A 16,119-nucleotide genomic window follows, 5' to 3' on the forward strand; every position below is an offset into this window, starting at 1 on the left:
GGTGCCCTGACGCGGTGAGAGGCGCGAAGCGCCTCTCGCCGCGTCAGGCCGGGAGGAACTGCAAGCCGCACTGCGCGCGGCTCGCAGTTCCTTCAGGTGGGAATCGGAGGCTCCCTGGGTCGGTGGCCTGACGCGTCAGGCCGGGAGGAACTGGGAATCGGAGGGGCCAATCGGCAGGCGTGGACTAATCCCACCTCTACCCCCCTTACTGAATTATATAGTCCGTGGTGCCTGTGGCGCCACGGGCGGTTTAAAGATAATGTATAATGAATAAATATTCCTCTCCTAATATTTTCTTTGCTCATCTTTGCTAATAAAAATATTGTGGAGTGATACCGCAGAAAGAGAGAAAAAACACAGATTTCAGACATGGAAATGTACAAGCAATCTATATTGTTCTTACTGCAATCTTTCAAAGGCTGGTGGAAAACTGAAATTGCCTTGGTAGGATGAAAAAGTGCAACAATACAGGAAGGGTAGGAAAGCATATATTAGGAAGAAAAGACTCCATCTTACCTCTCCTGGGGTACAGCAAACCAGTACTCATGTTTCTTATCCCTTTGTGCATACTGCTGCATTGATGCACTGGCCTGTGACACAAATGTTTTTCGCATTGGCTTGCCAACTCTGAGACACAGGAACTTATGCAACCGATGTCTTCTCTTCTCTTTCATAATAGAACCTTTCATTGATTAAGGAACATATTAAATGTCAAAGCTTGCTTGTCAAGTTTGACAGGCTAGTTAGTAAGCATTAAATTACCAATTCTGCTTTATTTATGTGAGATTTAAATGAACCATTAACAATATACACTGCTATATCACAGTTAAAACAGTGTTAATTTCTCATACACACACACACACAAGCACCAGAAACCATGAATATGTGACTGATTAGGTTCCATAGCTAAGTAACTAACTTATTTCTTATATAGGCTGTATTCAATCCTACACTCTCACATGGAAGCGAAGGCCATATATTTATGACCTAATTTTAACCAAGTTGCAATCCTGTTATAAGGGGACTGAGAAAGGCTTCCCTAATACCAATGTCAAGGTTTAAACAGCTTGAAGAGCTATTTTAACCTGGGCTTCACAGGCACCTGAACAAGGAACTCTCAGCTGATTAGTAATTCAGTTCCCTCATAAATAACATTTATTAAGTTTGCATAAATTAGTTTATGAACAGAAAAAGTCCTGCAGGAAGAATTATCGTTTTTAGATAATCCCAAATGTTAAGCTCTAAGAGAAATATTCCATCCTAAGTAGGACAAAATGGGAAACTAGTCTTTATAAACTTATATTGCACCTTTCTCCCAAGGGGGGAGAGGAGGGGGGGCTATCACAGCTGACTGTCATATTCTCATGTGACCTTCCAAAATAACACACTTGATATCTTAGACTAAAGCATTCATAAAAGAATGTGTAACAAAATCCATGCATATAACATTGAAGTCAATTACTAGTATAGAACCAATATACCATTCTATTGTTCCACTTCTTCTACGTCATATCAGACCACTACAGAAGAGATGGCTCTTTCCCCCTTTTCCCTCATGAAAACAGAATTGTTGTTCCACGTGTGAATTCTAGTCTGCACTTCAAGGGCACAGGGACAGAGAGCTACCACCTTATCTCAGGCAGAGACTTTAAAGAGATGGAAGTGTTTATGCTAGCTTTCTCAAGGGATACAGATCTATTCTCAACCATGCCAAAGGCCACCCATTTAATTTCATTTCATTTACTGATTTATTTTTATACTGCTGCTCTGAAAAAGTTTTGTGGTCGTTTACAAGTATAAATCATAGTTTTCATAAAACCCCCATAAAAACAACCCTTATCATATCCAAACAGACGGTGATCACAACCCTAAAAGATTTTAACCCCCCTCCCCAATTCCTCTGGTTCAGCCCTAGGGCCAAATTTTCTTCCAATGGGAGCAGTAAACTCATCAGCCATATTCAGAATACAGCACTACAAATAAACAAAAGCATGACAAACTTATGACGGCAAACACAAGTCATGGCACTGATATAATTCTCCTCACCTCCATTTTATCCTCACAACAACTCTATGAGGTAGTTATGCTGAGAATGTATGACTGGCCCAGAGTCACCTTCCATGGTAGAGTGGGGATCCAAACTCAAGTCTCATAAATTCTGATCTGACACTCTAACCACTTACACCATGCTGGTACTCTTTAAAGTGAGTTGTTTTCTGTTGCCCCAGAGGGTTGGACTAGAATCAATGGGTTGACATTAATTCAAAAGAATTTTTCAGCTAAACATCTGGTAGAAGTTCCTGACACAGCCGTTCATCGGGAGGTGGTGGGTACTGATTTTATGAACTTGGAAAGATTGTGAGTGGGTGGGCAGGAAGGGATGTGCCAGTGTTTCTCTTTTGTGGCCCTTCCTTGCATATCTAGAGAACTGCTAAATTGCTAGTGTGGGATGGTAGGTGAATTTCCTCCAGGCTAGGCTGGATTCTGGATATATTTGCTGGGGGGGGGGATCACTTGGGCATGAAACTAGGGTCACTGTGAGTAGGCAGCTGTGCAGGGGGTTGGACTAGATGACCCCGGAGGTCCCTTCCAACACTATGATTCTACATTGACTCTACAAAGGAAGCCCTGGCTCTCAGCTTCTGAGCAAGGCTGTTCATGAGACGACATTCTGGAGGACATAATAATTATAGGGTTGCCATGATTCAGAACTAACTTGACAGCACTGAACAGATAAACACACATCAGATATACTGCTATATTCCACAAAGCTTCACTTCAATTCATCTTTAATATAACAACAGCAGATAGTTGCAACAACTCTCGCTGACAAAAAAAGCACACACGAAGCTGCCTTACACTGAGTCACCTGCTTGTCTAGTAAGGCTCCCACAATGAAATTATTAATATTTATCATTATATCTGTAGTTAAAATGTGTCCTTTTCTTTTTCTCTCCCAACTAAAATCCTCCCATTATTCTCTGTATTCAGTATGCCCTTTGTCATTTCATTGGTTCTGCTGCTTGTCTCATTGATTTTATTAACTCTCACAACGCTGTTATTCTAGCACTTTCTTCCCAAATTTGTTCTCTTTGCAGCTTAGAATGTCCTCAACTTCTTGGTCACACCTGAACTGTCACTGTCCTATTCTTGCTACAATAACTCAAAGGAACCAGGCATCCTAGCACCTGAGCCTACTCTTTGTCAAGCAAGCCGGGGCAGAAGTGCCTTCTTGATTATGGGTGCAGATGATTGTCAGCCCAGGTTAATCTACATTCTGATGAATACATCAGCTCTCCCACACCTTCACACAATTGTCCATTTAGCCATTACTCCCTCCCACTATTCAATTCAGTAAGGTATTTCTGAAAAAGAACTCCCAATCTAAGAAGGCTGTGCCCATACAAAGGATTGTTTTGTTCATTAGGAAAAAAAACATGTACTTAGCTCGTGCAGGTAAAACACAATGCTAAGTGTAAGGAATACACTGAAACTATCATGGTTATCCAAGATTGCTAGAATTCTTCCTCCCTCTCCCAGCCATATGCAATATTGTAAAAAAAAAAAAAAAAAAAGCACTGATATAGTGTTTGTGAGCCCAGAGAAGCTGTCTCAGTCTTGAGCTGTTTGGGATAGAAATGGATAAAGTTGAAAAAGAAAATATAAGACTGCAAATCAAGAGATGTATTCAGCTAAGAAACACAAAAGAGATAAGACATCCTGAAATTTAAATTTGAGCAGGAGACAAACATAATCTAGTTAGAACTCAGTAATGTATGTGAAAGTCACAAACCCCCATTTAGAACTACTAGTTCTCTACTCTTTAAGGGCCAAACTATTTGTCCTCAGATCTGCCATTATACAGCTTTATTTTTTTAAAATCACCATAGGATCTAATCCCAGTGAGGACTACAGCATAGGGGGAAGGGGTGCATTTCCTCCCCCCCCCGGCCCATATTTTCAGTAACCAAAACCGTCACTGTTCAGCTTCTGAAAATGCCATTGGGGAAAAAGGGAAAGAAACCCTGCATACCTATGGGCTGTAATTCCCAGCAAGATCTGGCCTCTGCTGCAATTTTTTAAACAACCCCTCCCCCGCCCAAAAAACCCCTAAACCCAGACTCCAAATTAGTGCCACATTCCTGTGGTGGACTCAGTGATATGGCATTGTCTAGGATCTGGCTGAGAGACTTGGAATATGATCTTAAGGGGTTCTATCCTCTTCAATTTAGTAGTCAATTTCAAACTTTTAGGTTTTAAAATGTGCCATTTCCAATTTACTTCCAAATATTCCAAACGTATAGGAAACATGCAATGATTTTATCATTAAATGCCCCCTCAAGGACTGTATCTGTTGCCTGGCTTTATGCAAGCCTTAGACATTCCTTCAGATATTATTTATTATATATATATTTATTGTAATTATACACCACTACTCTTGGCCCAGCCAGCTTATAGCTCATAACAGATTTTAAAATGATACAGAATTAAAACATACACATAATAGTAACTAAACAACCCGACCACCATGACCAGGAAGATGTAAATTTATATAATCGGAGAGTATCAGAGGATAGAAGACGCCATGCAATTCTACGCTGAAACAAGAGACAACTATAAAGAGTATAATGCTAAAGGAACTGTTCCAAGTTGTTCTTCAAATAAAGAGAGGAATAGCCAAGATGTCTGGTATTAGTAGGCTGTAGGAGTCACCACCTTCCTCTTTCAAAATATGTATATAATGGACATTCTAGTTAAAGTAGCTCTGACAAGTTTGCATTCAATCACTGAAATTGCAGTGCTTTCTGCTTAGCATTCAGTTTCTATGTTCCTCCCCATTGGTAGAGGCTATCTGAAGTTTCCTTTAATTATAAAAATTTCAACTGTTTATTAAAGTATCATGTGATATCTACTTCTTTCCATTCTAGAGACATTTGATATTTGTTACATTATATTAATATGTAGATGTAGATGGTCAGAATTCAGCTTGCCACATTATGGGTTACTGTAAAATGAAGAATGCCACAAGGCCAACAACATATCCTATCAGAGATTACTTTTTAAAGAGGAAAATATCTCCTATTATCTAATGTTTACCTTCTATTGTTCCATCTACTGTTGCTACTTTATGTTTCATTTCTTTGTGTGCATCTTGGTGCATGTTGTCCCTTTGTTGTTTGGTTTGTTGCATAGTATGGCTCTTCCAAAGTTTTCGTAGCTCCTCAATATCTGTCTCAGAATCTTGAGTAGAACCTTTCACGAGTTTCCCCTTATTTAAAAACTCTCTTTTAGAGTCCTTTTCTTCAGAAAGCAAACATTCCTCTCCTCTTGGCACATTTTCTATTACAGATACCTGATCTGTGCAGTGTTGTGTTTCTTGAGAGTCAGCAGCCTTCCATCCTACAGAACCCGGTACCTCTTCTAATGCTCTTCTGACCGCTTCTGAACCCACAGTATCACTAACAGACTTGTTGTCAATGTTCACAGGCAATTCTGCACTGCAGTTTGTATTGCCAAGAATGTTAGCCGAGTCTGAAATCACTGCTACATGTTCGGCCACAGACTGGTTTACTGTCTGGACAGATTCCGATGAGGCTGCAGAAGATTTGTCTTGTCGAAGCTCATCAGAAGAAACAAGTTCTTCCCTTATTGGAGAGAGTTCTGATTCGGTAAACACATCCTCCGAAAGAGACTCCTCGGTGCTCCTTGGAGCTGTGCTGGCACTATCATTCCCTGTATCTCGCATTCTTGAGTCCATTTCATCAGTATTGCTTCTTGTAATGTTTTTGAAGTGACAGAAATCTTTTACAGATAATTGATCCGTGTCACTGTTAAAGCAAAGAAAAGTTTTGTTACAAATATGAATTATAACCCGAAGACACACAGACACACTTTTCACTGAACATATTTTAATTAAACACACTGAGATTTCCATGCTTAGAACAGCCTCTCAGCTCCCCCCCGCAGAATAAGTTTGCTCTTGCTTTAGGTCAAATGAATGGGTAAGATACACTAACCATTGGCTCAAATTCTTATTGTTGTATATTAACATAGATCTACAAATTCATACTTATGGGCAAAATGTCATGAAGCCAGCACTTTTTCGCAATGAGAAAAGTAACTGCTGATAGGAACATACATGCAGGCCAGCAACAACTGAGCCATATTACATTTTAAGGCTAACACTGGCTCCAGGGTGGATATTTTATCAAAACAACTTATTAAAAAGCTGGATGCAAATCTATAATATATTCTAGTAAAATACTGCAAGTTGATGCAATTTAAATTATGGAGAGGAGTAAAGATATGAAATCCAGCGGTGTCTTGATTTTATATACACAGAAGAAAACTTTAAAGTCTTTAGAAGTCATTTATTGTTTTGAGATCTGGTATACAGATCACAGATTAAAGCTCAAAAACTAGTTTTGAAACTTTCAGAAACATCTTCTAATACATTTTATTCTTTCAAAGTTGTGGACAGCTCTAGAGAAAATCCCCCCAGCTTTGTCCCACTAGGGAATCATTCTTCTTATTCTGACAATCACACCCTGATTTTTCTTGTTCTGCCTATAGGCTTTGTCTTTCCAAAGCTTTCAGTGCACTTCAAACTGCTGGCACAATTTCAAGAAATTTCTTGAAGTTTTCAATCATCAAGTCTGAAAATATGACCAATTTATTCCATTGTTCATACTAAAACAGAATAGTTTTCCAGCACAAAATCCATCAAATATTTGTTTTTGTCATTATCATTTCTGTGGCACCATCCCAGTACTGGCCATGCACTAACAAGTTCCACATACTTCAGTGGCTTATCAATACTGCGTAGAACACAGCAGCCTTATGTTGCAAGGTAAGTATGAAATGGCTCCATACTGCCATTAAATCAGTCTGCTGTACTTGAAATGTCTTGTTCAACATGCGCAGAAATCAGTATTTGGTTAGTAAGCTCCAACATCCTTTCAAATATTTATTGATACTATTCTTATACATTAACACTTTATCATAAATTAAAAATCTGAATGTTCTTAGAATGTCAAAGTGAAAGGTATTTTAACCAAAGAATGCCATTGTTTGTAATATTACAGTGGCACTGCTATCAAGAAGCCTTTACTAATGACTAAGACTGAAGTCTGAAGGTCAGCCCACTAAACAAAAAACAAAACAAAAACAAAGAACTCATCACCCGCATTATCTATAAGTAAAGTAACAATTATGTTGATAGGATCTTCAGAATAAGGAAGAAACATACTTCAAGATCTGAAACTGGCATGTGTGGGGGGTTTGTCACAGTCATGACAAATACTTAAGGCACACCCAGGACACAGTGGTGTCAGAAACAAATACAAAAACAAGTGAATCTGACTACAAAAATTCTTTGAAACTTATCTTTGAAAGAACTTATCTTTGATACCTAGGAAAGAGAGATGTGTAGCAAAAGTTGCACTTGTATGCTTTAGAACCGAAAGCAGATTTAGCTGACTGGATCAAATGTTAACTTCTTTAAAAACTCACGAATGATGCAAAAAGAGAGAAATCAGTGCTGCTAGAAGTTCAAGGATGGAAATTCACATAATGCAAAGAAGAGGCAGCAGCCCCAGATGTACCATATTTACTTGAAAGGAAGAAAATTCTGAATGCAAGATGATTCCTTTAAAAATACACAGAAGCCATTACTGAACATAACTATAACATGTATGCAAATGAACAGCAGATTCGTGAAAAAAAACAGTCTTGGCATTTGAGTAAATACTGTACTAATCTGTCTCTTATGAATGAAGCAAAAGTAGAACTGTATGTAGCACCGTAATAACTAAAAGCGATGCCACCCAATTTGTATAAATATTAAATTAGCTTACATGGGTAAGGAGTCCTTTATTTTCCCATCTATGATTTCTTTATACATAGCAGCAGACATCACTTCCTCTGTTGGACACATGATTCCATAGTCTTCACAGCCATTTTCCTGAACCAATGGATCCGCTTTATGTGGATCAAACATTATATTGCTTGGTGTCACCAGCAGCACTCCACTGACTGTTCCCTAAGGTATAAAAAAGATCAAAAGTTGGATTTCCAGATACACCTTCTGTTTTCAAGCAATTTCTATGAGAACCAGATATATCATAATGTTTATATATGCTCACGGTCATCTAACAGGTTCACCATCCTTGTTTTCCATGACTATAACTGAGGAATGTGAAATTTACATACCAGCTTTGTTTTTACCTTTCACTGTTTGCAAGTAAGTACGTAGGAAGCTTAGTATCATGCTTAGCAAATGGAATGACATTCTTTCCATCTAGGCAACAATTCTTAAATCAAGAAGGGTGGGGCACCTTTGCAGAAAAAGGCTCATCACAAAAGCTATCAGAGTTTGCTTTCTTTCATACAAATACAGCCCAGAAAAACAGACTTCTTATAAACCTACAAATGGATGTAGCCTGTATATTAAATTTTTTCTATAGGAAGGAAAAAAGAAAAGGTCATGACAGTGTTGAAAACAAGCTAAGCTGAAATCATTCACTGATTTGGTGGTCAAGGAATGTACTTTGCAGGCAAAGAATTGATTCACACACACACACCTCTAAGACTATTTTTAAACATACCTCTATATTTATAGGTTTCCCATTTAAAAAACAATAGCAACTTTTTAGAATTTCCTAGAAAATCAGTGGCAGTTGTGCTCCAAGCTTTACTACTCATCCTGTCAATTCCCAGAGATTTTCAACTTCACAATTATTTTTATTCTTTGAATGATCCTGGAAAGTTCCTCTCTAGCTGGAAGCGTGACAGCTTAAGGAGGTAATGACTAACAAAAGTTATTTAATGTAGATATAAATGAGTAACAACTTCCACAAATTGTCAACTGAGTGTTGTGTGTTTTTCAAGCTGTGTGGACATGATCTGGTAACTTTAGTCCCTAACGTTTTGCCAGTAACTGTGGCTGGCATGGAGAGATTCCCATCTTGCCATGTCCTACCTCTGAAGATGCCATCCAGTTACTGGTGAAATGTCACTGATTAAAACTATCAGTCCATGGCCACACAGCCTGGAAAATCCACAACAATCAAAAGCTCCCCCCCACACACAATCAGAGCAGTAGGGCTTCTTTAGACCTTCTTTGACATGTTTATAAACTCCCTCTGCTTTAGACCACCTTCTCTTCACATCCTTTTGTATCATACTCGAAATAACCTCCAAAGACACTTTGATTAAAAGGCAAGCATGAAACACCGAATTAAGATGAAAAAGCAGAACATAATAACTGCAACTGTTGGAAGTCTTCTCAGAAAATTAGATGCAAAATTCTTAAATAAATGAAGAACCAAGAAAAAGATGATAATAGTAAGGGATAAATCTATCTATGCCAGGCAAAATTTATCAGAAAATGAAGCTAGGAAACTTAAACTTGGCCACTGGATTCAAGAAGCTCATATGAGTTACAAGCCCAAAAATGAAGGTAATCAGAATTTACTGGCTTAAGTTAGCTCCATAATACCTCTTTGCTATTTGCAATGAAAGCAAAGGTTTACTTGTGAGAAGCCAGAATGGTGGAGGTAGCACAAAGAAAAGTATTACCTATGTTACAAAACAAAGTAGGTTTAGCACCTACTCTGACTTACATCAGAGCATGTGTGGTATAGTGATTAGAATGTCTGGCTAAGATCTAGGAGAACCAGGTTCAAATTCTCACTCTGACTACCACAGAAGCTTGCACAGTGATCTTCAGATAATCAAATCTAACCTACCTCACAGGACTCTTGCCCTGAAAATAAAATGGAGGTGAGGACAATGATATAAGGTGCTTTAGATTCCTATGGGGAGGAAGCTGGCATATGTACGAAGTCAATCCCTGTGCAACTTGCAAGAGCAAGTACGATTTGCTGACTAGAATCTAGGAAAAGGGTGTCAGCTGAGACAGGGTGGGTGTAAAAGTCCCATATTTTAAAAGGGAGGGGGCTTCAGAAAGCTGTCACAATCAGTGTGTCATAGTGCTTTGAATGTCAGGACCCATGTTTGAATCCTTACTATGCCATGGAAATTTGCTGGGTGGCCTTGGACTAGGCAAATTCCCATCCAGTCCTGTCTCGTTGTGAGGATAAAATGGAGGTCAGGAGACTGATGGTCACTACTGAGAAACAGGATGGGGTATGACACTGATTATACATCTAATTTTTACTAGTTTGCAAAAAGATTCTCTCTTGCTCCATCAGGTATTGCAACTCTTCTGGCAGGAGACAGCTCATTCAGTATTCAAATTGCCATTAAATATTGTGATTGCTGTAAGCAGGGGCGACCCCCTCAATATTAAATAAAATGGAAATGGAGACCATTTAACTGCTTTTTAAAAAGTTAGGTGCTTTCCTACCTTTAAAAGAAGAGGAAGGTGAGTTGGTTCTTCTATGCTGCTTTTCTCTACCTGAAGGAGTCTCAAAGTGGTTTACATTAGTTTTCCCCTTCCTCTCCCCACAAGACATCCTGTGAGGTGGGTGAGGCTGAGATATCCCTGATAAGTGCTGTGGCGAGCCCAAGTTCACTCAGCTGGCTGCATGTGGAGGAGTGCGGAATCGAACTCAGCTCACCAGATTAGAAGTCTGTGTTCCTAACCACTACACCATGACTCAAAACGCTGCACATTGATTCTATCACTACTGTTTGTTGCCAAGCAGAAGGAAAGAATGATTTTATTTCAATCCCGGAAGGAGGGGGGAGATAATTACTTCCTGCAGCTTTTTCTACTTGAACAGCAATTGTAGCATGTTTTGTTTTAAAGTTCATGGTATTCTTGGACTAAGTTCACTTGCATCAGGCAAGACAGAAAACATGCCAGGAAAATTGAAAATACTGATGCATGCCTCTTCTTTTTATATGAAAGACTAAAGAGAATTTAAAGAAGAAATGTAAAATTCAATCTCAAGGCAAGCAATAAGTCTGGAGATTTGATCTTGCTATGTATTTTGGCTCTTCTTGGGCTCCCCTATTCTAATATTTATGGAGTGGACTTAAATCTTCAAAGAAAGTCACTCTGGAAGATGATCCATTCGCTAATGGACAAGTTGGTTGCCTACAACATTGTGTTTCAGTGCATGGAGTGGGTTAATCCTAACCACCATGTTATAAGAGACAGAACACAGCTGAATCTACAAATATTAACCATGGAAAATGAGCAAACAATAACAGAGTTCATTGGAAGGAAAGGCAGGACACAAATGAAATAATAAAGGAGGTTCACTGAGAGCTCTTGTACCAGGCATATTCTTCAATCATTTCAAAGATGCAACTAGACACAAACACTTCCATTTTACCCCCCAAAAAATCCACAATTGCACTATGGTGGCAAAGGTGTGTACCTTGCCGTTGGTTATGTATTTGCTATTAATTTTGAGAAATTTTTCTGTGAAGGCTTCCTCTTCTTCGGATGTGGATGATACCACTCTTGCAGGCCGAACACACGTATAACCTGGTGTGACTGTCGTTTCCTTCCCATGTAGCCCATCGTGATCCTAGAAATCAAGCAAGTGACATTTGACTGTACACTTAATGTTCAATATTGTGCAACTAGCAGGTTTCCTGGTGACATAGTACAATTCTAACATTACTAATACCTGATGAAGGAGAATAGCTGGTATTGCAAGTTAAGGATATAAATAGATCTCCAGTTAGTCCAGGTAACTTAAATTTGGGTTTTGCTGCAAAACTGGAAGCAAATATACCTCAACAAACTGGCTATTACAAAAAACAAACCCAAACTGATTCTTAGCATGTTAACACTGCAGTCCACGGACATCTGGACAGTCACAGTTTGGCCACCCTTGCTCTAGTCAAAGGCATCTTCATCCTATTGTTCTGTCTGATGTCTTGAAGGAGAGCACCTCTAGCAACTGGTCACATTAGCACTAATTAGATCAGTGAAGTACACATAGTGCCTTTTAGCCATTCCACAGGAGCACTACTGGAATTCAGTCATTCCAGCAAACAATCCATCCATAAATCTACTTACACTTACAGCTGTTTTCTCAACTTCTGCTTCTGAAGATGTAGGTGATAAAGGACTTATAGGACTAAGAGAAGGAGAACTCTCCACACTGGAAACATAATCTGGATCAGGAACATATAAGATCTATTTAAAAGAAAAAAGAAAAAACCCACAAATACTACAGCTGAAATGTTCAACAGTAATCGCAAGAGTTCAGAGGCTAATTAAGATAGAACCACACTGCTTGCTAACCAAGATGCTTTCACAGACTGAGTTACAAATAATTTTCCACAATCATGGTCCAAACCATGTATTTTCTTTAAATCATTTATACTAAAAGCCCCTGACTTGGCTATTTTGAATCTGGCCTAAGGTTTGATGTTTCTAGATTTGCTTGCTGAAACGATTTCTGGATACTGTAAAGTTTTGTAAACAAGAACATGATTCATATATTGTTAGAACACAGATTTGCTCTAAACTGAGGATACATATCAATGGTGAGGATACTACTCTGGGACTTATAATACTTTGCTGACAATAGTTTGAACAGCTGTTCAGTAACTGTCATCTTACAAATTATTAGCAAAACAAAATAACAAAATAAACTGTTTTTAGAAAACAGGGTAAGCTGACATGATACATAGAAGGGTGCAATAGTTTAGGATTACATCATAAATACGTTTTCTAAGTCCACTAAAGTCATTGTTAGCCTTCTAAATGTAGGAGGCAGAGAAAGCATGGTTTCTCTTAGGATACACACAGTCCTGTACCATTCACTGTGGGAAAGGAACTGATAAAAATGAGGATGCACAGGAAAACATGCTCCTCTCTAAAAGGATTAGCACCCAAAATCTTGAACCATTTGTTTGCAAGTTTATTTCAGGAACAAGCCTCACTTTTTTCTATTCTAGAGAACCTCTGCCTTACATAGAGGACACAACTACCTGAGCTCTGTAGGAAGTAGAAGGAAGAAAAATTCTGGAATAGTGCTACAGAACTTTAGGGAGTGTCATTAGAATAGAAATAGCACTATGTACTCCAGCTAGAAATAACACTATGTACTACAGCTCCCAGTACATCAGGTAGCAGTGCAGATCAAGCATATTCCCCCCAACTGCTCTTTACACTGACAAATGCCATCTTTACTATTGGTTATAGAGCCATAATTGGAAACCAAGCCTACAAGAAATAATCAGAGGATTATGGGAAAGTTGCATTTCAGATTATAAGCCAGCAAGCAAGCTTTATTTTGCTTAGCACAGCTAGTTGCTAGTTAGAACACACAATTTTATTTATCAAATTATTAATACCCTGTATTTCCTCTTCATGTTCTTCCCAGTTGCAATGTATGGCTGTGCAAGTTGGACCATAAGGAAGGCCGAGCATCAAAGAATTGAGGCTTTTGACCTCTGGTGCTGGAGAAGACTCTTGCGAGTCCCTTGGACTGCAAGGCGAACAAACCAGTCAGTCCTAGAGGAGATCTGCCTTGCCTGCTCCTTAGAAGGCCAGATCCTGAAGATGAAACTCAAATACTTTGGCCACCTCATGAGAAGGACTAACTCCCTGGAGAAGAGCCTAATGCTGGGAGCGATTGAGGGCAAAAGAAGAAGGGGACAACAGAGGATGTGGCTGGATGGAGTCACTGAAGCAGTCGGTGCGAGCTTAAATGGACTCCGGGGAATGGTAGAGGACAGGAAGGCCTGGAGGATCATTGTCCATGGGGTCGCGATGGGTCGGACACGACTTTGCACCTAACAGCAGCAATAACATATTTCCTCTTGGCACAAGGAAGTTTGAGGAACATTATAAATAAGTATTTATTGCATCTAGTGCCACTTCATTTCACGGGCAAGTGAAATAATATTTTTGAATATTCTTCAATCTTAAACTAGACATTTATCTCTGGAGAAATCTAGAATAAGAAGGGAGACTAGAATGTCCCCCATCTATATTGGTTTTCTAAATGCAGAGATTCTTCATGATAGAATTACTCAAAAGTGTGCTCTCCCATCTGCAAAAAGAACTATACAAATTGTGGGTTGAATTCAAAGGTGCCCTTTAACATATGGAAAGTGTCTTCAGTTCAATGTGCTATTATTTTACATGTTACTCTAGAGGAGGCTTTCTCAACTAGGGTTTTGTGAACCATTGATGGCCCTGGAAGGGTTTCCCAAATGGGTGGAAGTTAATTAATTTTTTGTATATATTTTTATCGGGTGATATGGTATGGTTATGTCAACCACCACCACCCCAATGGCCAATGATGCTTGGAGGGGGTGGGAAGGGGAGGAGCCTTGGGTGCGCATATACACAGCTATGCTTCCAAACCATATTCTGCACAATCGTGCCACTTCTCGAAGCCTGAAGAATGTTTCAGAGGTTTTCCAATAGTAGAAAAGTTGAGAAAGGCTGCCCTAGAGCATTATATCATAAAAGCTATTAAGTTTTTCTGCTTTTCTGCTTCCCAAATTCCTTTCAAGCAAAAGGATCAGAGTTAGTACAGAATCTACCTGCTAAAGCACGGAGTAAGCTGTTATTCAAACTCTTGTGCAGCATTTGTTTATAACATTTGACCAATGCCTAACATTTGAGCAAACATTTTGTCCCCTCAATACAGTAAGGCTTCTACTAGACAGTATGAACATGTGAGATAAAGGAAAATTAAGTTATTTCTCAAAAACATTTAAATAAATCTACTTAATCTATTCCTCTATAAATTACTGGATAGAAAATACCTGTCCTGGGACAACTGCTCTGGAGAATAGCTTGTTTAACTGGACCAATTCATTAGGTGTTGTATCAAATTTCAGAGCAATGCTGTTCAGTGAATCTCTTGATTCAACCTGTAAAGAGAGGATATATTTTGTTTACATATATCATAGATGTGAAGTCACTATAGTTCCTATAAAACTCAAAGTAATGGCAACCTAGAAAGCATTTTTTTGTTTTAAAAGTTTTTTAAAGGCAAAAGTTCCTAAAATAAGTTTTTCAATTAATTTTATTTTAGTGCAAAAAATAGGATATAAAATAGCATATATTTAGAGCACAGTACTGAAGAAATCTGACTGTGGAAGAAAGGTTATCACGAAGAATAATTCTCCTTCACATCTAGCAGACGTCATATAGGTCTCTTGAACCTGAGAGCCAGTTTGGTGTAGTGGCTAGGAGGGCCCATTATGCATGGCCGCCGAAACGACAATTTCGGGTCACATGGAAAACGCGGGACCGGCAAACCGGTTATGCACGGGACGGGGTGTAACGGTGGCAAAATCCGGAGAGGTGGGCGTCGAGGCGTGGATGTGGAGCCAGGGGGAAGTGAGGCGAGCGCGCCATGTCGGCAAGCGGGCGCAACGTTGGAGGCGGACGCCAGGAAGGGCAGCTGCAGCCTGTGCAGGCGCAGCCCTGCCGGGTCCAACGGGCACAGAGGGGGAGGGAGCAAGCGCTGAACAAGTGGAGGGGGAGGGAGCAAGTGACTCCACTGCTGCCGGACCCTCCTCAGCGCCAACGTGAGCTGCCACCATGGATGCCGCCGTCCTGAAGCTGGACTTTGGGGGGGTTTCTGGTGTCTGTGCATTCCTGTCCCCTTAGTTTGCTCCCAGTTCGCCCCTCCCCTTGTTTGCTGCCCTGTTTCCTCTGCCCCCTAGTTCGTCCCCTTTAATACTGTTTACCCCTCGCGTTTTGAGTTTGTCTTGCTGTTCACACTTGTTTGTATTACTGTTTTGCACTGTTTTATACTGTTTTATAAAGTTTGTCTGTTTGCATACACCCCCTCGCCTGTGGTTGGGGGAGGGTTCGGGGATTGGTGGATGATTGGTGCAGTGGCCTCTGTGCCTTCCCTAGATGGGGGCATGCTGCCCTCTGTTCCCCACCGGGGCTTTGCGCCCCGGCCCACTACTTGCGGTGCTCCCCTGATCCCCCTCCCCTTTGGGCTCCCCGGCCGCCTTTCTGTCCCTGTTCCCTTTGGTGCCCTCCTGCCTGCTGCGGCATTCCAACAGCCGCTTCAATTGTGGCCCTGGCGCTCAACCCGGAACTCCCCGGTTATGCAAACGGTGCCTCTTCTGATAGGGCCCTGGTCGCCAGGGAAGCTGTGGTTTCTTCCACGTTTCGCTAACGCAGCTTTTTCGGCAGCGTGCATTGAATCT

At 40.1% G+C, this 16,119-nt stretch overlaps 1 protein-coding gene across 6 annotated transcripts in view; it reads right to left on the reverse strand.

Annotated features, from left to right (window-relative positions):
* The window catches only part of OXR1 (oxidation resistance 1), a 232,331-nt gene that overhangs the window by 30,041 nt on the left and 186,171 nt on the right, over window positions 1-16,119 (reverse strand). For 3 of the 6 annotated variants that reach the window (XM_077351668.1, XM_077351666.1, XM_077351672.1), the window contains 6 exons: window positions 14,713-14,820; window positions 12,008-12,121; window positions 11,352-11,504; window positions 7,857-8,041; window positions 5,098-5,828; window positions 517-682 (listed from right to left, as the gene is read on the reverse strand). In XM_077351668.1, coding sequence (XP_077207783.1) covers window positions 517-682; window positions 5,098-5,828; window positions 7,857-8,041; window positions 11,352-11,504; window positions 12,008-12,121; window positions 14,713-14,820 — 1,457 coding nt within the window. Of the gene's footprint in view, window positions 1-516; window positions 683-5,097; window positions 5,829-7,856; window positions 8,042-11,351; window positions 11,505-12,001; window positions 12,122-14,712; window positions 14,821-16,119 lie in introns of all 6 variants that reach the window. The other 3 variants (XM_077351667.1, XM_077351665.1, XM_077351669.1) reach the window with 1 other exon arrangement.

The sequence above is a fragment of the Paroedura picta genome, chromosome 9 (assembly GCF_049243985.1).
Source record: "Paroedura picta isolate Pp20150507F chromosome 9, Ppicta_v3.0, whole genome shotgun sequence".
NCBI lineage: Eukaryota > Metazoa > Chordata > Lepidosauria > Squamata > Gekkonidae > Paroedura > Paroedura picta.